The sequence below is a fragment of the Sminthopsis crassicaudata genome, chromosome 3 (assembly GCF_048593235.1).
Source record: "Sminthopsis crassicaudata isolate SCR6 chromosome 3, ASM4859323v1, whole genome shotgun sequence".
NCBI classification, from domain to species: Eukaryota; Metazoa; Chordata; class Mammalia; order Dasyuromorphia; family Dasyuridae; genus Sminthopsis; species Sminthopsis crassicaudata.
In genome coordinates this window covers 364,617,327-364,640,069 of record NC_133619.1, presented here as the reverse complement: position 1 = coordinate 364,640,069, position 22,743 = coordinate 364,617,327, and the positions used below count along the sequence as shown (strand labels likewise).

The following is a 22,743-nucleotide window of genomic DNA, read 5'->3' as shown; positions in this document are numbered from 1 at the left end:
ACAAGTCTAATCCCTCTTTCACATAAATTTTTAAATACTTGAAGACAACTAACATATCTTCCACTAAGTCTTCTTTGGGCCTAACATCCCTAATTCTTTATATTCATTCTCATAATATATGCTCTCCAGGCTCCTTATTGTTGTGGTAATCTCTTTCTGGATAGATTCCAATTTGCCTCTATCCCCCTAAAATGTGGTATCCGTAGTTAGAGAGCATTCCTAAAATAGTTTGACCAGAGTTTTTTTTTAAAAATGGGACTGTTATAAGCTCCATGAACTTATGGGTAGATCTCTGTATCTGATACTGCCTTCTTAATGTAAATTAAATTGTGGTAGCTTAGGTTGCAAGCCCTGCATCATTGATTCCTGTTGAATTTATAATACACTAAAAGTACTAGGTCTCTTTTGTAGTCTGTTGTCTAGACACACTTTATATTTGCATTCCCTTTAAGTTTTAAATTTACAAGATAGATAGGTAATACATACACATATACGTATACATATTAATGACCTTATACTTGCATAATTAACTTTTTAATCCAAATATAAACTTTGTCTTCCTCCCCTTTTTTCATTTTTTTCTATTTAGCTTTTCATCTAGTCTTTCAAGATCTCTCAGGATGTGATTGTAATCCAGTATGTTATCTACTAAAATTTGTTTTATCTATCCTTAAAATTTGTTTTATCTAACAATTTAATAAGCAAAGCTTACCTGTCTTCAACGAGCATTTTTTCAATAAATGAAATTGTAGACTAGAACAGATATCCAGTATCTAGAATTAAACACAGTGTCACACATATAACACATAGAGCAAATTAGTAGGCAAGTGATAGTTTTTTTTTTTTTTTTTTAAAGCAAGAACCTCTGGGAAACTGATGAAAAGTAGATTTACATCAACATTTTACACCATAGTGTAATAAATTTCAAGCAGATATGTAATCTAACTATAAATTCTATATCATTTAAAAATTAGAGAATAGAGCATTATATTTCCCAAATAGGAATAAGGAAACATTTCATATTTAGGCAGATGATAAGATAGATAAAAGACAAACTGAAAATTTGATTGTAGAAAATTGCAAAATTTTTACACAAATAAAAGCAGTGATTTAGAATCAGAAGAAAACACAGGATAATCTGTTATGATTTCAGTAACCCTTTTAAGTGAATTAATATTTTGGTTGTAAAATTGTAATACATGTTATATGTAAAATATTTAGTCTTCCAAAGAAATTTCCTTATTTAATACACTGAATCATTTTGCATTTTTTGTTAGTACTATATAATAATAATGCCAATAGCTTGACATTTATATATGTCCTAAGAAAAAATGGTAAAAACACACCTCCTTGCCCTCAGTAAGTAGGTAGAGTGGACATTACCAGGCACAGTAAGTACAGAATATTCCATACTTTGTGACAAATACCAGTTTTGTACTGTTTGATTTTGCTTGATTATTTTTCTTTGTTAGGAGGGGAAGTGGTACAAGGAGATGGTATTGTGAAGTGACTGGCATAAAAAAGCATCAATAAAACAAATTAATGTCAGGATATTGAACTAGATTAACTCTTAAATTTCCTTCTAGCTCCAAGAAAAATCTTATATGTCTATTAGTTTTTATTTGGGTTTAAAGGATAGAATACAAGAACTAAAACTATAAACATCTATATGGATACATGTATGTGTGTGGACAGACATACTCTGCTATATGGTATAGCTAATATGAATACATATATACAAGTATATTGTTGTTCAGTCATGTCTGACTCTTTATAGCTCCATGGATCATAGTATACATGATTTTCTTGGCAGAGATATTAGAATGATTTGTCATTCCTTTTCCAATGGGTTAAGGCAATCGATTAAGTGACCTTGCCAGAGTCACACAGCTAGGAAGTGTCTGAAGCCAGATTTGAATTCAGATCTTCCTGATTCCAGGCTTTGCACTTTATCACTGAGCTACTTTGCTGTTTCCACATATAAGTATATGCTCTTTGTTTTTCCTAAAAATTCAGGGTTTGTATTTTTCTTCATCGTATTTTATGTCTGGAAACTTATGTATACATGTGATATGACAAAAGAAATGCCCAAATCCATTTTGACTCTCCAACTGTAAATTACAAGTCTGTATATACTTAAAACCTCAGCTTTTTAAAGAGTTCATATTTAAAGCAAGTAAAGGAGTATTCTCCCCCCAAAAAATGAAATGTAGATTTCACTTCATTTGCTTCTTTCAAAGATACTTCTTAAATTATGTACTAATGTCCTTCCCTTTGGAAATATAGACATTAATTATAAATATAAAATTAATAATTATTTTCTGTCTGTGTTGCTGAAGAGCTTTCCAAAACTAGATTTCTGTATCCTGGACCACTTACAGTTCCTTATTATAGAAATTGAAGTGTAAAGAAATCTGAGGGATACTCATAGCTGCATGTAATAATACAAGGGAGAGAGCTTTATGTTATTGGAGTTTGTTGATGGTATTTTGTTTCGTTTTGTCTTTTTTAGAATATTTATTGCATTAAAGTTGTTCATTAAGAGGAAAATGGCATAAGAAACATAAAAGCATAAATTTAAATCATTTTGAAATGTAATTTTAAAAAGAGACCAAGAATTAGTCTTGTAAATTACTTCTCCGACTTTATATTTAGTTAACATTTGTGATTTGGACTGTATTAAAAATCACTTCATGAGCATTATAGAAAGTCTCTAATTTATTGGAAAGTGGTTCAAACTCTACCAAAAATTGCAATATCAAATTTGAATCTTATTCATGGTTTTAGTAGCCCATATGCAATTTTGAATTAGTCAAGCAATTATTTTCCTTTACTTTATTGTAATTATATTTTATCCATCATAAGACATTTTCAACTCAATTTTCTTTTTGCATTATCTTTCTAAACAATGGTTTTTGTAAAATATATTCAGTTTGGATAGAAATGATTCTTTATGTGGTTATTGTCATGGAATAAATCTATTTTTAAAATCATCTTTGGCATATATGTATCAAATACTCCAGTCTGATCTTATTTTTTTTTTTATAGGTTGAAGATTGTAAAAATTTCATTTAAGTGCAAGCAGTTTTTTATTCAACTTAGGAAAGAATTGGTAAGTATTAATCTTATTTTGTTAAATTAACATAGAAATTAAGATATATTTTTAGAGAGCAATATAGCCATTTTCATATTATAAGCTTTTCACATTTTGTTGAATAGAAGAGGCTCATATAACTGCATTGCTATAACTTCTTTTGAAATAAATTTGTGTAAATTTTAAGTAGTGATGAATTTGAAAATTATATGTGACCAGATAAGTTTCCTTTTAGTTAGGACATGATATTTATTATTGATAGATCCATAAAAATTAGATTTTCCTTACTTACTAAGTATATTTTATGCAGGAAGTTACTTACATAAAAAGCAACAATAAAAAGTCCTTGAAAATGACAGGGAAGGCCAAGATTGACAGTTATTTTACTATCTATAAAGTTTTATTGTTGATAATCTAAATATGACCAAAGAATTGACATACTTTTTTATGGGGGAGAGAGGGAAGAACCAAACTATACCAATATTGATATGTTTGTGAAAAACAGAAACTGGGTGGGGGGGTGGGAGGGGAAATTACATGTATATACTAAATACAAGAATTGCTCACAGATTTTCCTCAGAGATAATAAACCAAGTAATTTGACATTTGGTTTCATTGTGTGTCTGGAAGCAAAAAAAGAAGCCACTTTTTGTGGAATACTTGGCCATCCTCAAAATAAGTATAAGCCAATGCTCATACTGGAAAGAAAATGGCAGTTTGTGTGATGATAATATCTGTTGCACAAAAGGATGAAAAAAGCTATATAGAATTTGACAAAATTTTTCAAATTAATTCAAATATACTTCCTATCTTTATATGAAAGTAAACATATGGAATAAAAGAAAAAGACTGGCTTTAGAGTCAGAGGACTTGGATTCAGATCCTGACATTCCTATTTACTACATGTATGGTATTGGGCAAGGTTTTTCCATTTCTAAGCTTTAATTTCTCCATTTGTAAAGTAAAGAGGTTAATCTAGACTCCAAGGTCCCTTTTAGCTGTAAATCTATAGTCTATGAAAAACTGGAAAGTATGACTCAGATTTGAGAAGTGAAAGAGAACAAATACTTGCAGACTAGTCAGAAGCCTCACATCTGTGCACCATAAATAATTCTTTCAGAAATAATTGGAAGGGACTTACTTGACATAGCAAAAATAGAGTGACATCACACACAAAAAATGAATTTGTGTATGTGTTAGTAGAAAGGAAACAATGAATTATCATAGAAGGATTATCGAAATCAACTACCTATTTACTGTTGGACTATCATCATCTAGATAAAAGTCAAATTTAAAATCAAATTAGAAAAAAAAATTATAAAAGTGAGAAAAGACCATCGATTTAACCTGAACTATTTAAATAAGCTATGTTGATAGGAAATAGAATAAATCACATATATATATAAAGAGAGAGAGAGAGAGAGAGAGAGAGAGAGAGAGAGAGAGAGAGAGAGAGAGAGAGAGAGAGATTTGATTGTCTTATAATCTTATGATTCTTGATTTATGAGTTGATGGACTAAAGGTATAGAACTAGACATGCATTCTCATGCATGGCATCTTGCTTTGCTTTTCTTGATTATACATGTATGTTATGTGTGTATATATATATGTGTGTGTGTGTGTATATACATAGTATTTATATGTATGTGTGTATGTCTCTATAGTGTGTGTGTATATGTGTATTTGTGGTTGTACAACACACACACATACACACACACACACACACACACACACACACACACACACACACACACACACTCTCTTGCCCAGGGTCACACAGCTAGGAAATATTATGTCTGAGACCAGATTTGAATTCAGGTCCTCCTGAGTTCAGGGCTGGTACTCTATCCACTGCACCACCTAGGTACTCTTAAATACTTTTTTAAATTTAAAAAAAGTCATGTAAAAGGATTAGAGTAGATATCTAACCTATTGTCCCTTCTAGCTCTAATGCTATGCTCCTTTCATCCTGTGAGGATATTTTGAGATCTAGGTTGACGATGTTTGGAATTTCTGCTACTTTTAAAGTTTTATATAAATAAAAGCAGATTAATATTATATTCCTATCCTTTATACCATCATCTACTTAATAATTCCTCAGATACATATTAAGTACCTACAGGTTTAGAATACTTCATTTAGTACTTGGTGAAAATAGAAAAATTTTGAATATCATCACTCATGAAATTTACACTCTAATAGCCAAAAGCAAGTACTTTAATTTTCATTTATTAGAAATCTGTGCAAATTAATGTCATCATGACTTTTTAATTAAATATATCAAAAAGTTATCTCAAGATAACCTGCTTATGCACATTAGAATGAATCTGACCAAAATCTGATAGTGAGCTTCCTAAAAAATACAGTGGAATAAACAGAACTCAGTGGTTCCATGATACAATAAGAAATACTTGAACTAAGTGAAAGGATATAAGAAATAGAAGAAAATATACTGTCAAAAAAAAAAAACCTGAAAAAGCAGTTGAGGAAACATTATTAAAGAATCAATGGACTCCATGAAAAACCATGGCTAAACAAAAACAAAAATTGTTTTTTAACAAAAACAATGTTTTTAAAAAAATTTTTAAAAAAAATTGTTTTTAAACAAAAACAATGGCTAAACAAAAATTGAGAAATCAAAAAAGATGATTGCCCTCAGACTAATAGAGCTAACAGGCAAAATGAAAATTAAGAAACAATATACTGATAACCTCTTAACATAAACTCCATGCTGAAAACATACAGTTATAGTCAAATTGCTAAATTTTCAAATCAAAGGAAAAAATAAAGACAAGTAATCACAAAGGATGAGTTCAAATAGCAGAACACCACACAGGATCAACCATTTGGGTTCTGCAACTGTGAGAGAGGGAAAAAAGTCTTTGAAAAGGCAGAAGATGAAGGTTTTTTCAGTCAAGAATAATTTACCCTGTAATTCTGCAGGCTCACAATAGGGCCTTTAATAGAATAGATGGTTTTTCAATTTTTTTTTGATGAAAAGACCAGAGCTGAGAAGAAATTCTAAAATGCAAATACTTCAGGTAAGAGAAATCTAGAAATGTAAATATATATTATTAGTTGGAATTGATTAAATGATAATTAAGGGCTTACATTCTTAGAAAGGGAACATAGATAAGTGTCCCTTCAGAATTCCATTGTCTTCTGAGGTCTCAGACATACACAGGTCTAATGTGTGCTTTGGCCGTGTTTTGTTGACTTTGCTAGAGGACAGAAATATACTGGAAAATTTTAGACAATAGTAGAAAAAAAATTTTCTCTCAGAATTGGGGCACATGAGCAAAAAGAGTTGCAAATACGAAGGAGGACGTATCTCATGAATCTTCCTCATTTTGGGTGGGCAAAGGCAAGCTTAAATATATAAAATAGAAATAGATGATAAGGAAATGGAATGTTTTTGTGTGTGTGTGCTTAAGGAAGTAAGTGGAGATATTTAAGAAAGTGTGGTAGTGATACTTTAAAAAAAAAGACAACGTGAATCAAAAATAATTTTAAATAAAAATGAGTGGAAAGAAATTCAGAAAGTAAGAAGCCCAGGAAGTGTTGCTCCTACCATGAAATATTTAATTTACACTTTAAAAAATAAACTTTCATATATAATAATTTTATTTCTGTCTTTTGTATTTGAAAATGTTCATATTTGTTGATGATTGGTCAAGTTCATGATTTTAAAATGCTACAGAATCTCTTTTCTACCTACGTGGTTGATGTCTTGGAATGAGAAGAGGCTAAAGAGAGGGATCCTAAACAGGGAGACTATTATAGTCATGTAGATGATAGCTGCTAATAAAAGCCTGAACTTGGTTTGGAGATTTTGTAAGTAGAGAGGAGGAAACATATGTAAGAATTGTTATGAACATAGAACAGGACTTACCAACTGTAGGGTGAATAATAGGTGTCAAATATGATATAAAGGTTGTGAATGTTGGTGACTGTGATACCTTTGACAGAAATAGAGAATCTGCTATTTTGAAACACAAGGAATGTTCTCATTTTAGTCATATAAAGAAGTTTGATACTTATTGGTTACTAGGAGATATAACTTCATTTATAAATGTGTATGTATAAATGAAGCATTAAGATAAACAAAACAAAAGGTGGGCAGTTCTAAAATGAGTAAATAACAAAATTATTGATTAAGTCCGATATGTTAAACACTATGCTGAGAGCTAGAAATACAAATAGAAAAAATGAGAAACTTTCTGTTCCTAAGGAATTCGTATTTCACTTGGGATGACAATACATTTAAAAGAGTACAGCTCTTAAGGCATATGGAGAAATATCTATGATTGTTTTAAGGATTCAGTGGCAAGGATTCAATTAGCAGGTGGTAGCTAAGCCCATTTGTCTGGAGTAAATAATAACAAGGCAATGTTGTATGACCTACCAGACCTTGGGACACAGTGGTAATACAAATTAAAAGTCCTTGTGGTCCTCCATGTAAGTGGAAGAATTGTTATTGCTGAATCAGGGTAAACATCATCCAAATGTGAAGAATTTTGTTTTTTCTACTTGGCCATCCAGATGGTGTGTGGATTGCACAGATCATCAGGAGAGGAAGAAAGTATAAGGATAGGGAAAGGGAACACCGTTTGGCAGTGACTCTACAGTAGTTTAATTGTAAATCCTTCTAAATGATATGATATTAATGCTAATTGTAGAAAATAATACATTTTATCAAATTGTTTTTTGTTTTGGGATGGGGGTTTCATTTCTTACAGCATGAATCTAGAGAAACATTACTGGGATTCAATATGGTGAATTATAGAGCTTGTAAAAATTTATGGAAAGCATGTGTAGAACATCACACATTTTTTCGTTTGGATAGACCATTGCCACCTCAGAAGAATTTTTTTGCACATTATTTTACTTTGGGTTCAAAGTTCCGATACTGGTAAGTACCACTTTCATGATTAATGTTTTGCTATATTAATTGTCATTTTTGGAAGTCACATTCTAGTTTACAGTACCATAAAATATTCACGGTGCCTAGTCATGTTAACTATATAAAAATCTAATTTTTCTTATCTAAATTTTGGCCACAGATTTTGTCCATCTCAATATATTTTTATAAAGTGTTTTATAAGAAAGGATGCTCATTATCACCACATTACTTAATAGCATACTTGAAATTTTACCTATAGCAATAAGAGAAGAAAAAGAAGTTGAAGGAATTAGACTACACAATGAGGAAACAAAACTATCACTCTTTGTAGATAATATAATGGTATATATACTTGGAAAATCCTAGAAAATTAGTTAAAAACTACTTGAAATACTAAACAAATTGAAGTATATTAAAAAACCCATATAAATGATTAGCATTTCTAACCAACAAAGTTTAGCAGCAAGAGCTAGACAGAGAAATTCCATTTAAAATAACTGTAGGCATTATAAAATACATCAATCTTTAGCTGCCAAGATAAACACAGAAATTATATGAACACAAATTCCAAAATAATTTTTACATAAAAATGTTATCTCTGAACAATTGGAAAAATATTAATTGCTAATGGGTAGGCTGAGCAATATAATAAAAATGACAGTTATATGTAAATTAACTTGCTTTATTCAGTGCCGTACCATCAAACTGCCAAAAAATTACTTTATAGATGTAGAAAAATAGTAACAATTTATCTGGAAGAACAAAGAGCAAGAATATGGAGGGAATCTATGAAAAAAAATATAAAGGAAGGTAAGGTGGCTTAATCATATCAGATCTCAAAGTATATTACAAAATGATAATCATCTTGACTTTGCTCTTCTCAACGAAATGGTGATTCAAGGCAATTCCAGCAGCCATGGAATGAATAATGCCATCCACATGCAAAAAGAGAGAACAAACATGGAGTAAAGTATAGAATTTTCACCTGTGTGTGTTATTTCTCTTGAATTTTTTTCTCTTTTGATCTGATTTTTCTTGTATAACATAAAAATATAGAAATATATTTAAAGAATTGCACATACTTAACCAATATCAAATTGCTTACTGTTTTGGGGAGAAGGAGAGGTAAGGAAGAGAAGGAGAAAATTTTGGAATACAAAGTTTTAAAAAATTGAATGTTGATGTGTGAGACTGCAGTGCAAGGGACAGTGTTGCAAAAATTACCCATGCACATGTTCTGTCAATAAAAAGCTATAATAAAAAAATTAATGTTGAAAACTATATATTTGGGAAAATAAAATACTATTAAAATTTTTAAAAATAAAAAAATATTTTAAAAAACACAAACTAACCATCAAAAGAATTTGATACTAAAAAATAGATGATAAATCAGTCAAATAGATTAGGTACACAATACATAATAGGTGACCACAGTAATGTGTTTTATAAATCCAAAGTTCTAAGCTTTTTGGATAAGAACTTAATCTAACAAAGAATGCTAGGAAAACTGGAACTTAATTTTGCAGAAATTAGGTATGGACTAAAATCTCACACCATACACAAAGATAAAGTCAAAATGGGAATATGATTTAGACAAAAAAAGGTGATACCATAAGCAGATTAAAGGAGCATAAAATAGTTTGATTGTGAGATTGCCAGAATACAGGCTATGGATAAGGGAAAAATTCATGTTTAAACAAAAGACAGCATTACAAGATATAAAATAAATATTTTTTATTTAATTAAAACTGTTTTACACAGGCAAAACCAGTGCAGCCAAGATTATAAGGAAAGCCGAAAACTAAGTGGAACTTCTTACATCATTTCTCTGATAAAGGCTCCATTTTTCAAATATACAGAGAATTGAGTCAAATATATAAAAATGCAATTCATTCCCCAATTGATAAATGTGCATATGTGCATATGAATATGTAGTTTTCAGACAAATCAAAGCTATCTGTATTAATATGAAAAACTACTTTATATTGATTAGAGAAATGCAAATTAAAATAATTCTTTAGGTACCACCTCACACCTATTAGATTTGGCTAATATGACAGAAAAAGAAAATAACAAATGTTGGAGATGATACGGCAAAATAGGATACTCGTGTACTGTTGTTAGGGTTGTGAACTAATCCAGTCATGTAAGGAATAAGTCGTTTGGAAAGGCTATCACACTGTACATAAATTTTTTTTTTAAAGGAAAAGGATATAAATGTACAAAAATATATCAGCTTTTTTGTGGTGGCAAAGAATTGGAAATTAAGAGGCTTGACCATCAATTGAAGACAGTCTAAACAAGTGGGATATGTTTGTGCTGAAATGTTATTGTGCTATAAGATATGAGGAGCAGGATACTTTGGAAAAACTTGGGAAGACTTAAGGTGAACTGATGATGCAAGGGGAAGGGAAAAGAACCAGTTGAACATTGTACACAGCAACTGCAGTATATTGTAGGATGATCACCTATGAATGACTTGTCCGTTTTCATCAATTATAGTCATCTAAGACATTTTCTAAGGATTCAGGATTAAAAATGCTATCCATCTCCAGAGAATACTGAAGAAATCAATGCAGATGAGAACTTTTGTTTCCCTTTTTGTATATTCTGTATTTTAAAAAATATGGTTGATATGGAAATACATCTACATGACTATACATATATAATAAGTATATCAAATTACTTGCCATCTCAGTGAGTGTAGAGGGGAGAGAAGAAAGGGGAAAATTTGGAACTCAAAATTTAAAAAAGAAATAAAAAAAAAAACTTTACATGTAAATTTAAAAAAAAATTAGAACTTTTTAAAAAACAGAACTAAAACCCTCAAATTATATTCTAAAACTTATGTCAGCCATATATGAAAATAAGATCATGACAAAATTATTGCCTATAATTCAGGAAATTTTTAAGTTGATATCTGCTAGAAAAATACTTTCACTTATTCATTTTTTTCATATCAACAAAAACAAAGCCTAAATTACCGTAAAAGTACAATTAATCAGCACATTGTGTTTGAGTGACAACCATTTGTTAAATGGTTTGCAAAAAGAAGTTAAATACAGGGAGCCAGGGTGGTGAAAGAGAGAGAGAATTTGGAACTCAAATTTTTCTAAATGATTTATCTTTATATATAACTTGGGGAAAATATTTTTTATTAAAAGAAGTTCAATATATGGTTAGGTAAAAAAAATAAAAACAAAAAAAAAAACACAAACTAGATTTAATCTTATCAATCTGTTGTAAAGCTCTTCCTTCATCTAAAAGATAGAGAAGTATTTTAATATGTTGAATGGGCATACGTGCTATAGATAGATCCTAACTAAAATAGAATGATTCTGGAGTTCCTTTCCACCTCTAGTATTTTGCTTGACTGACATAACCTATTACATACATTTATATAATTTATAATTTATTTATTATTTATATAATATATTTATATAATATAACATAATGATATGACATATTCTATAATGTGTTACAAGTGCACATTACTATGTTTATAGAACAGGAAGGAAAAAAAGTTCTAATTGATAAAAACCAACTAGAGACAAATGGAGGAAGAACTCTAACTCTCATATCTTTAAATGTGAACGGATCCTACAATCCAATAAAATAGAAAAGTGACATCGATTAAGAATCCTACAATCTGTTGCTTACCAAAAATATTTTTAAAACAGACATAAATGGATTAAAATGAGTAGTGGAGAAAATAATTTATTTTCTAGCAGGGTAAATTTTAAAAAGGAGGATTTGGAATTGTACTATCAGAACATTCAGACATTCAAAGCTTGAAAAGGGTAAACAAGGAAACTTCAACTAAAGCTATTCTCAAGAAGAAAATTATCTATACCTATAAAGATATATTGACAAAACAGAAAAAAGAGGATTAATGAACCTGAATTGCATTTTAAAAAATTAAAAAGCCAACAGATAAACCCAAATTAAGAGCCCAAAAGAGGCTGTTAAAAATTAGGAAACAAATAAAAAAGCTGAAATCCATAAAACTATGAAAATGTAAAAGCTGGTCCTCTGCATAGAAATTGTAATAAAATTGATGAACCGTTAGCCAGTATGATCTTGAAGAGTATAAAAAATCAGATCAAAATTAACAGATGAGCAAGGTGAAATCAAAAGAAAGAAAATAGATTGTTATATGCTAGCAAAGTAAGAACCCCAAATAGAATAATACCTTTAAAAATATTAACTATCCACATTAACAAAAGTCTAGTTGAAATTTTTAAAATAATTCACTCTGAACAAAAGCAACAATGTAAATTGTAAAGAAGTTGCCAGAATTTAGAAAAAACCAAAAAACAACCCCTTGTTTCTGATGGTCTTCTAGGGAATTCTCTCAAACTCTTAGAGAATGATTATTTTCCCATGCTTCAGGTTTATTGTCAAAATTTGAGGAAATATTATTCCTTTTGTGAGAGTCCTAATACATTTTATATATTTAATACCTAAATCAGAGAAGGCAATAACATAGAAGGAGAAATATAGGCATATATCTGTAATGGTGATTAATTTAAAAATTTTGTAAAATGAACCTTTGCAATTCATCTAAGAAAACCTTATGCCAAAGTTAGAATCATAGGAAAAATGCAACATTGTTTAATATTAGAAAAAGGCCAATATAATCATGTTAAAAAGTCAAAACTTTCAAAACCATTTGATTATCTCTGTAGATATTAGAAAAGCTTTTTAATATCATAAAAATTTATTAGAAACCGAAAGCAAACATTATGTGCAAAAGAGTTACACTAGAATCTTTCCAATGTGAAAGTAAAGCAAGGATATTTACTTTGCTTTATTGGTCTCTAAAGTTTTCCATGATTTTTTTTTTAATCTATGGATAATCCATCTTTCTAGAATAATGGAAAGTATCGACATCAAAAAAACCTATTAATTTTAGTTAATATATAACCATAGTTATATATTAATATATACTATATTAATATTAACTAATACATAATTATTATATATAACAGTTAATATTTAATTATATAAGTTAATATATAAGCAACTTTAACTATCTTCATGATGTAAGACACCCAAAATCCAAAAGAGGTTTTGCATGTGTTTTTTTCTTAATGAATAGAAAACTTCCTGGAGTTTTTGCTTTTCTTTCTCAATGGGTGAACAAAGTGATAATATAGTACTTGCACATAGTTGATGGATAAAGGGAAATTCCGAACCTTAATTGTGAAGAAATGTTTACGGAAAAATTTTCAGTGGTCACTTTTCTGCCACTGACCCTTGTCTATCAATTGTCATTTATAAAGAATGGCATGAGTATATCCAACAACCAAATTCTTTGTCACCATTTTCCTTATTTATACCTCTCCATAAAATTAAAATGGTGGAAGAATTCATAATTAAAGACATTACTGCAATGGTCTTGAATATAAGTTTGGTTTTTTTCTCAGCCAACTCCTATTTGTGATTCATTTTGAACTTGTCACTGCACATTTTATAAGAGAACTAATTGATTTAACTATATTTGGGTTTCTTAGTATGTGACAATTTTTAAATTATGTTTTTATGATTTTTAAAAATTTCATTAGTATTTTATTTTTCCAATTAAATATAAAGGTAGTTTTCAACTTTAATTTATGTAAGATTTTGACTTGAAAATTTTTTTCTTCTTCTTCCCTTCTTTACCTCCCCTCTTCTCAGGACAGTAAATAATCCAATATAGGTTATATATTCAAAATCATTCCAAGCATATTTTCATATTAGTCATTTTGAAAAAGAAAAATCAGAACAAAAAAGGAAAAACAACAAGAAAGAAAAAGCAAACCCCAAAAAAGGTGAAAATAGTATATTTTAATCTGCATTCAATCTCCATAATTGTATTTCTAAATGCAGATGGTATTTTATATCCCAACTCTATTGGGATTATCTTGGATCAATATACTGTTAAGAACTAAGTCTGTCATAGTTGATCATCATATAATCTTGCTGTTATTATGTACAGTGTTCTCCTGGTTCTGTTCACTCCACTTAACATCAGTTCATGTAAATCTTCTAAAAATCCACCTGCTCATCATTTCTTATAGCTCAGTAATACTCCATCATGATATCATTCATCCATTCTCCATTTGATGATCATCACTCAGTTTCCAATTCTTGCCACTACAGAAAGAGTTGCTACAGTTTTGCCCATGTGGATCTTTTCCTCTCTTTTATGATTTCTTTGGGATATAGACCCAGTAATGACACTGCTGCATCAAAAGATATGTACAATTTTATGGCCCTTTGGGCATAATTCCAAATTGCTCTCCAGAATGCAGATTATTTCATATCTCCCAACAATGCATTAGTGTTTCAGTTTTTCTACATTTCCTTTCATTTTTACTAGTGTAATAGGTATAAGTTGGTACCTCAGAGTTGTTTTAATTTGCATTTCTCTAATCAGTGGTGATTTAAAGAATTTTTCATAAGATTGTAGATGTCTTTAACTTCTTCATCTGAAAATTCTCCTTTCATATCCTTTGGCTATTTATCAATTTGGGAATCACTTGTATTTTTATAAATTTGCCTCAGTTCTTTATATACTTAGAAATTAGGCCTTTATCAAACACTGTAAAAATTGTTTCCTAGCTTTCTGCTTCCTTTCAATCTTGACTGCATTGATTTTGTTTGTGCAAAAACTTTTTTAATGTAATCAAAATTATCCATTTTCGTAATGTCTCTAGTTCTTCTTTGGTCATAAATTCCTCCTTTCTTCAAAGATCTGACAGAAACTTTCCCTTGCTTTCCTAATTTGCTTATGTAATCATCTCTTATGTCTAAATTATATACCCATTTTGACCTTATCTTGGTATAGCGTGTCAGATATTGGTCAGTGCCTAATTTCTGACATATTGTTTTCCAGCATTCCCAGAAATGTTTGCCAAATTGTGAGTTGTTATCCTGAAGCTGAAGACTTAGGATTTATCAAACAGTAGATTACTACAGTTCTTGACTATGGTTATTTTTGTGTCTTATGTGCCTAACCCATTCCACTATTTCTTAGCCAGTACCAAATCGTTTTGATGTCTACCTCTTTATAATGTAGTTTTAGGTCTGGTGTGGCTAGACTACCTTCCTTTGTAGGTATTTTGTTTTTTTCATTAATTCCCCTGATAGTCTTGTCCTTTTGTTCTAAAAGATGAATTTTTTATTTTTTTCAAGCTCTATAAAATAATTTTTGGCAGTTTGATCAATATGGTACTAAATAAGTAGATTAACTTAAGAAGAATTGTCATTTTTATTATATTTGCTTGTTCTACCCATGTGCAATTGATATTTTTCCAATTTTATATCTGACTATTTGTGTGAAAATTGTTTTGTAATTGTATTCCTGGGTTTCTCTTGGCAGATAGATATCCAAATATTTTGTATTGATAGTTATTTTAAATTGAATTTCTCTTTCTGTCTTTTGTTGCTAGGCTTTGTTAGTAATATATAGAAATGTCAATAATTATTGTGCATTTATTTTATATCTTGCAACTTTGTTAAAGTTGTTCAATGTTTCAAGTAGTTATTTAGTTGATTCTCTAGGTTTCTCTAAGTATACCATTATACCGTCTGCAGAGGAGTGATAGTTTTGTTTCTTCATTGTGTAGTCTAGTTCCCTCAATATTTTTTCCTCTCTTATTGCGAAAGCTAATATTTCTAGTACAATATTGAATAATAGTGTTGATAATGGAAATCCTTGTTTCACTCTTGATCTTATTGGGAATGCTTTTGACTTATCTCTATACATTGATTGTTGATGGGTTTTTTTACATAGATGCCACTTATGATTTTAAGGAAAACTCCATTTGTTTCTATGTTCTGTAGTGTTTTTATTAGGAATAAGTGCTGTTTTGTCAAATTGAAATAATCTGTGTTTTCTATGTGTTTTATTATTAATATAATCAGTTATTCTCATAGTTTTCCTGATATTGAACGAGCCTTGTATTTATGATATAAATCTCACTTGGTCATTATCTTGGTGATAAATTGCTGCTGTGATCTCTTTGCCAATGTTTTGTTTTAAGATTTGTATATTAGTATACATTAGGCACATTGGTCTATAATTTTTTCACTTTTTTATTTCCTAAAACACCACCACCACACATAATTCCCCCCTCCCCAACTTTTGACGTGATAGAATTTTCAACAAAATGGTATTGTGCATAATCATTTCTTTTTCTTTTTTTTTTTTTTCATTATTGTGTAAATTTGTTCCTTTTAGTGGGAGAACAGAAGTCCAGTCAGTACAATATGGCAAAGAAAAAGCAAACAAAGACAGAGTATTTGCAAGGTAAGATATTGCAATTTTAGCCCTTGAATAGATTATACTTATATGACTTGTCATTTTTTTCAGCCAATCCAGAAATCTATAAATTAGTATATTTATTTGAATACCTGCAACTTAGAATGCTTTATGGGAGACTCGAAGAAATATCTCCTACCTTCAGAGAATTTTCACCCTAATTGAAAAACTCAGATATGTGGGAAAAATGCTTGGGAAATTAAGTAGTCAGTGGTTTAGCTAAAACTACCCATTATAGAAGTCATATTTCAAGATAATATGTGATTGTGAAATGAATTTTATAGGTAATAATTGCTATAAGGATCAAAAGAAAAGAGACATCACTTCAGGCTGGTTCATCTTGGGAGAGAAAAAAAGTAAAATTTGAACTTATTACAAAAATATGAGACAGATTTTCATTCATTTATATAAGGGAAGAGACCATTAAGGTAAAGGAAATGGTATTTGCAAAAATATGGGGTAAGAAAGAACAGCATATATTGTATGCAAACTTTATAGCATTGTACAAATGTATACTCAGATTAATCTTTGAGTAGAGTACATTTAAAATTGTTTGAATAAAGAAGTAAGTCTGCTGCAGTATTCAAGGTATGAAGTGATATTCCACTGGCAATGAAAACAGAAAGGAAAAGAAAGTTTAGGTTAAAAAAGGTAATATGAAGGAAGAAGTAAAAGGTTATTGGTTATTGAATTTGGAGGACAAAGAAATCACAGTTCAAGCTATCTATAAGCATTTAAATGCCTGTTATGTTTTGGACACTATAAGCCTCAAGGATGGGGAAAAAAAAATTGAAATCAGAAGTCAGAAGGACCTGAATTCAAATGTGGCCTCAGACACTTAATATTTACTACTGAGTGGCCCTAGACAAGTCATTTAAACCCCAATTGCTTCAACAACAAAAAAGAAAATAGCCTTGAAACTGATGAAACATTCAAAAATTTGCTGTTTCAAAGACCTATGGAAGCAGCAGAAGCCATGTTTGGGGGTTTATGGGAGAGGAAGTAGAAAAGAAGTAAAAATAGAGTATAGACTTTACATTTGAAAAGTTTGCCAATCGAACTAAGAAAGTAGACAGAATATATTAACTATTGAAAGGAAGACAGGTACCTCTTCTGTACTCAAGGGGAAAGAGAAAACAAAACAAATATTAGTGCTTACCTTTAGTAGTAGAAGCAATAGGAAATAGCTGTCTTAGAAGAGTGGGAGGTGTGGTAAATCAAGAGATGTGTGCTATGACTTTAACTCATAGGATCATAAGATCATGTTTAGAACTTAGAAGTCATGAAATTCAACCACCTCATTTTACAGAACCAGAGATAAGTGTCTTACTGTCTCAGGGATGTTAGGTGTTTAAAGCTCCATTCACACTTAAGTCTTACTAATTGTGAGTCTCCTCTCTTTACTGTGCTGCAACAAATTACAGGCAAATACTAGCTAGCAAGTTATACCAGTAAGTACATTAATATAATCAACAAGAGACTAATAGATCCACTGCTGAGTAGCAATGAGGGGATCATTTATAGTGAAATAGCATAAAATGAAATAGTTTGTAGTGAATCAAGTCCATCATTCACTGCCTTTGTCAAGACTTGGCCCCAGTTTGACACTAATACATTGCTGGTGGAGTTGCGAAAGAATCCAGCCATTCTGGAGAGCAATCTGGAATTATGCCCAAAAAGTTATCAAACTGTGCATACCCTTTGACCCAGCAGCGCTACTACTGGGATTATATCCCAAAGAAATACTAAAGAGCGGAAAGAGTCATATATGTGCCAAAATGTTTGTGGCAGCTCTTTTTGTTGTAGCTAGAAACTGGAAGATGAATGAATGTCCATCAGTTGGAGAATGGTTGGGTAAATTGTGGTATATGAAGGTTATGGAATATTATTGTTCTGTAAGAAATGACCAGCAGGAGGAATACAGAGAGGCCTGGAGAGACTTAAATCAACTGATGCTGAGTGAAATGAGCAGAACCAGAAGATCACTGTACACTTCAACAACAATACTGTATGAGGATGTACTCTGATGGAAGTGGAAATCTTCAACATAAAGAAGATCCAACTCACTTCCAGTTGATCAATGATGGACAGAGGTAGCTACACCCAGAGAAGGAACACTGGGAAGTGAATGTAAATTGTTAGCACTAATATCTGTCTGCCCAGGTTGCATGTACCTTCGGATTCTAATGTTTATTGTGCAACAAGAAAATGATATTCACACACATGTATTGTACCTAGACTATATTGTAACACATGTAAAATGTATGGGATTGCCTGTCATCGGGGGCAGGGAATAGAGGGAGGGGGGGTAATTTGGAAAAATGAATACAAAAATAAAAAAAATAAAAAAAATAAAAGACTTGGCCCCAGTTTAACTCATAAATAGAATGGAAATGTGGCTTTAGATCAGAGTATTTCAAATGTTCAAAAGTTCAGTTGAGCTTTCTGTTTTGTTGCTCAGTCTTTGCATTTGTAGCCAATTCTTTGTGAATCTGTTTGGAGTTTTCTTGGCAAAAATACTAGAATGGGTTGCTGCTTTTTTTTTTTTTTTTTTTTTTTTAACTCTAGCTCATTTGATAGATGAGGAAACTGAGGCATATTGAGCTCAGAGACATGCCCAGGGTCACAAAGCTAGCGATATCTAAGGCCTGATTTGAACTCAGGAAAATGAATCTTCCTAACTCTGGACCTTGCATTCTTTATTGCATCACCTAGCTACTGTTTTGGGCAATGTACCAAATGTGTTAGAATGGGTCAAGATTTTGTTCCATGTACCAGTTTCAGAATATTCTTTTTTAATTGTTTTAAATTACAGTAATAATTTATACATTTAAACATACCTAACTTGAAGTTACTTTAATCAGACTATTTCTTGACAGTGCACTAATTGATAAAAGTTACTTTTAATCTGTATTTGGGAAGTCTATGAGTTAAAATGAGTAAGTACTTTGGTATTCCTATATTTGGTACAAGCTTTCACATGAAGAACTTATAAAAAACAACACAACCAATCCTTAGTACAAACAATACTTTATCACAAGAAGTTATTGCACATTGAAGTTTTGTACTTTTCTGAGTCTTTAAGTTAATGGAAGTGTGTAGTCTTTATGTGTAATTCATTTTTATTCATCTAAGTTGAAGATTTAATAATTTTTTCCTTGTTTTGAAGTGAGTAAACATTTCTAAATGATTTTTTGTAACTAAATTTTTTAGATTAGATAAATTTTTAGATTTTTTTGTAAATCTAAATTTTTTTTTTTTTTTGTAACTAAGACAGTACTAATTCCCTAGACTATTAAAGAAAATAGATGTTGTGAGCTGCTGGAGTAAGGACCTTACACAACTTTAAGATACTTGAATGTTTTATCTACTTACAAATAAAAGAATAAAATTGTCTTACATTCTTTTGTCCAAAAGTGTTCCTTTAATATAATATACCTTATAATCAGTCAGTAAATAATAAATGCTTTCCAAGTGCCAAACACATACAAAACCAAAAATGTAACAGTCCCTGTCTCAAGAAACTTAACATTCTTTTGAGAAAGAAAATAAATATACATTAGATATAGATATAGATTAAACAGTGAGATATCTAGGCCTAATCTCTTTTCCTGCATCACCAATTGCCTCTTGGACATCTCAAATTGGATGTTCTATAGACACCTTAACTCAGCATGTCCAAAATAAAAGTCTGTTTTTGACTCTAAACTTTTCTCCCCATCTTCCAAATACTATACCATCCTCCTCCTCCGAGGTTTTATAGCCTCACTGTCATTCCTAATTTTTTACTTTTACTTCCTCATACTTAGCTATATATTTAATCTGTTGGCCAATCTTATGGTTTCAGAATATCAAACTTGTTTCAACCTACTTTCTACTCACAAAACCAACTCTCATTCCTCTCAGCAGCTGAAATAGCCTTCTTCCTCATGTCTCCCTCTTTCTCTCCCTATTCTGCTCTATACTCAATTGTCAGTGACTCTCTCAAATTAATAGATCTGACCATGCTATTCCTCTACTCAATAATTAATTCCAAAGGTTCCTTTTATCTCCATGATCAATTTCTTTAAAAATTAATAAATTGTTATTAATAGCTTTGATACTTAAAACTCTTGGCAGTTCCCTTCTTGCCATTTCTTTCGATATTCCTTCTAGCTATTGTGGCTGACTTGCTGTTGCTCATACTTAATACTCTTATGCCTATTCATTTTTGCAGATTATCTCCTATTTCTATTTCCCTCATCTCCAACTCCTAGCTTTCTTCATTTAGATTCTTTTTAATTCCCATTATGTATAAGGTCCATCACTCTGTAATGTGTCTTTGCTTTTCTACTAGTCCTAAGATTACATCTTCTGTTTGTTCTTATCATTGCTATTGTATTTGTCTGCAACCTTTTCATGATCTCATTTGGGGTTTTCTTGGGGAAAAAATACTAGAATAGTTTGCCATTTTTTTTGTATCAATTTACAGATAAGAAAACTGAGGTACACAAGGTTAAGTGACTTGCTCAAGGTTCACACAACTAGAAAATCTCTCGCTGGATTTGAACTTAGATTTCCCTGTCTTTAGGCTCAGTACTCTTTTCATGATGCCATTTAGCTTCTCTGCCTTTCGTTTTATACTGTATTTTTTATGTACAAATATGTGCTTCCTGAAGGCTGTAGCTTTTTTGCCTTTCTTTGCCCATAACTTATCATGTTAGCACATAACAAGAACTTAATAAATGCTTTTTGACTGATTGAATTCCTGATAGGAAGATATAGGTGCTGAAGGATATGGAGTAGGTAGAATTTAAGTAGAGCTTTGAAAGAAGTTAGGGATTCTCTGGAGAAGAAGAAAGACAGAAGTGTATTGCAACCCTAGGAGATAGTTTATGCAAAGGTATAAGGATATTAAATGGAATGTTCATGTATGAAGAAAAACAATAAGTTTAATCAGACTGGACTAATAAGTGTAAAAAAGATTGCTTTTACATAGGGCTAAAAAGGAAGGTCACAACTTTCTTGTGAAGAACTTTAAAAGCCAAAGGAAATATTTTATTCTGAATATAATGAGGAGCCATTGGAGTTTATTGAGCAGGAGAGTGACATGATAAGAATTAGGCCTTGGGAATATCATTTTGATTGTGCATATCCTTTGATGCAGCATTGTGTAGTGTTCTGGTTGGTTTTCTGGAGATTTTTGGATCAGCCTGCTTTTCAGCAGAATAATCATGACGAGAATAGCCAGGGATAAAATCCAAATCCTTTATTTATTTATTTATTTTTATTATTATAGCTTTTTATTTACAAGATATGTACATGTGTAATTTTTCAGCATTGACAATTGTAAAACCTTTTGTTCCAACTTTTCCCCTTCTTCCCCCCACTCCTTCTCCTAGATGGCAGGTTGACTAGTACATATTAAATATGTTAAAGTATAAGTTAAATACAATATATGTATACATGTCCATACAGTTATTTTGCTGTACAAAAAGAATCAGAAAGTCCAAATTCTTTATTAAATCTCCTTCACAGTCTAGTTTCCTTGCCTGGGGCCTGGGCCAGCTTTCTGGAGGTCCTCTGGAATGTTTCTTGGTTTCTGTGGGGGAGGCAGGAAGACCACCACAATGGTTCTCTGTCTTGAAGTTTCCCTGAGTCTGAGTGCTTGTGCTCCTGCCTCCAGCCACCACAAAAGTGGGAGATGGAATGAATGTCTCTGACTGAGTTTGTTGCAGTTTATATACTCTTATAATTACATCATTGTAGGTGTGAATCTTGTAGAGCTGTATTAAGTACTAAGTACATGTACTGAACTAGAGAACTATTAATCACCATGCTAAAGTAGATAACCATTGTCTTATCAATTCCACTGAGTTAACACCTTGTTGTAAGAATTTCTCCAGAATTTTGGCCCATTGCAGCATTGTCATTATGTATCTGTACCACAAATAGTTCATAAAAGAGGGGAAAGGGCCCACAGGTGCAAAAATGTAGCAGTTCTTTTTGTAATGCCAAGGAAGTAAAATTAAGTGGATGCCCATCAGTTGGGGAGTGGCTGAATAAGTTATGGTAAATATATGAATGTCATGGAATATCATTGTGCTGTAAGAAATAATGAGAAAGCTGAGTTCAGAAAAGCCTAGAAAAACTTACATGAACTGATGATTAGTCAAGTGAGAAGAACCAAAAGTACATTGTATAAGTTACAAGATTATGTGATAATTAACTATGATAGACATTGCTCTTCTTAGCAGTACATTGATGTAAGACAATTCCAATAGACTTGACATGTAAAATACATCTGCATTCAGGGAGACAACTATGAAGAGTAAATGAAGATTAAAAGTATATTTTCACTTTTTTTTTTTTGCTTTTTTCTTGTAGTTTCCTCCTTTTGTTCTGGTATTTCTTTCCCAATGACTAAAAAGGAATTATGTTGGAATGATTGTGCATATA

The 22,743-nt window shown here is 31.0% G+C and overlaps 1 protein-coding gene across 10 annotated transcripts in view; it reads left to right on the top strand.

The window, feature by feature from the left end:
* The window catches only part of PTPN4 (protein tyrosine phosphatase non-receptor type 4), a 200,699-nt gene that overhangs the window by 109,690 nt on the left and 68,266 nt on the right, over window positions 1-22,743 (top strand). For all 10 annotated transcript variants that reach the window (XM_074301815.1, XM_074301810.1, XM_074301808.1 and 7 more), the window contains 3 exons: window positions 3,049-3,112; window positions 7,834-8,006; window positions 16,225-16,293. In XM_074301815.1, coding sequence (XP_074157916.1) covers window positions 3,049-3,112; window positions 7,834-8,006; window positions 16,225-16,293 — 306 coding nt within the window. The remainder of the gene's footprint in view (window positions 1-3,048; window positions 3,113-7,833; window positions 8,007-16,224; window positions 16,294-22,743) is intronic.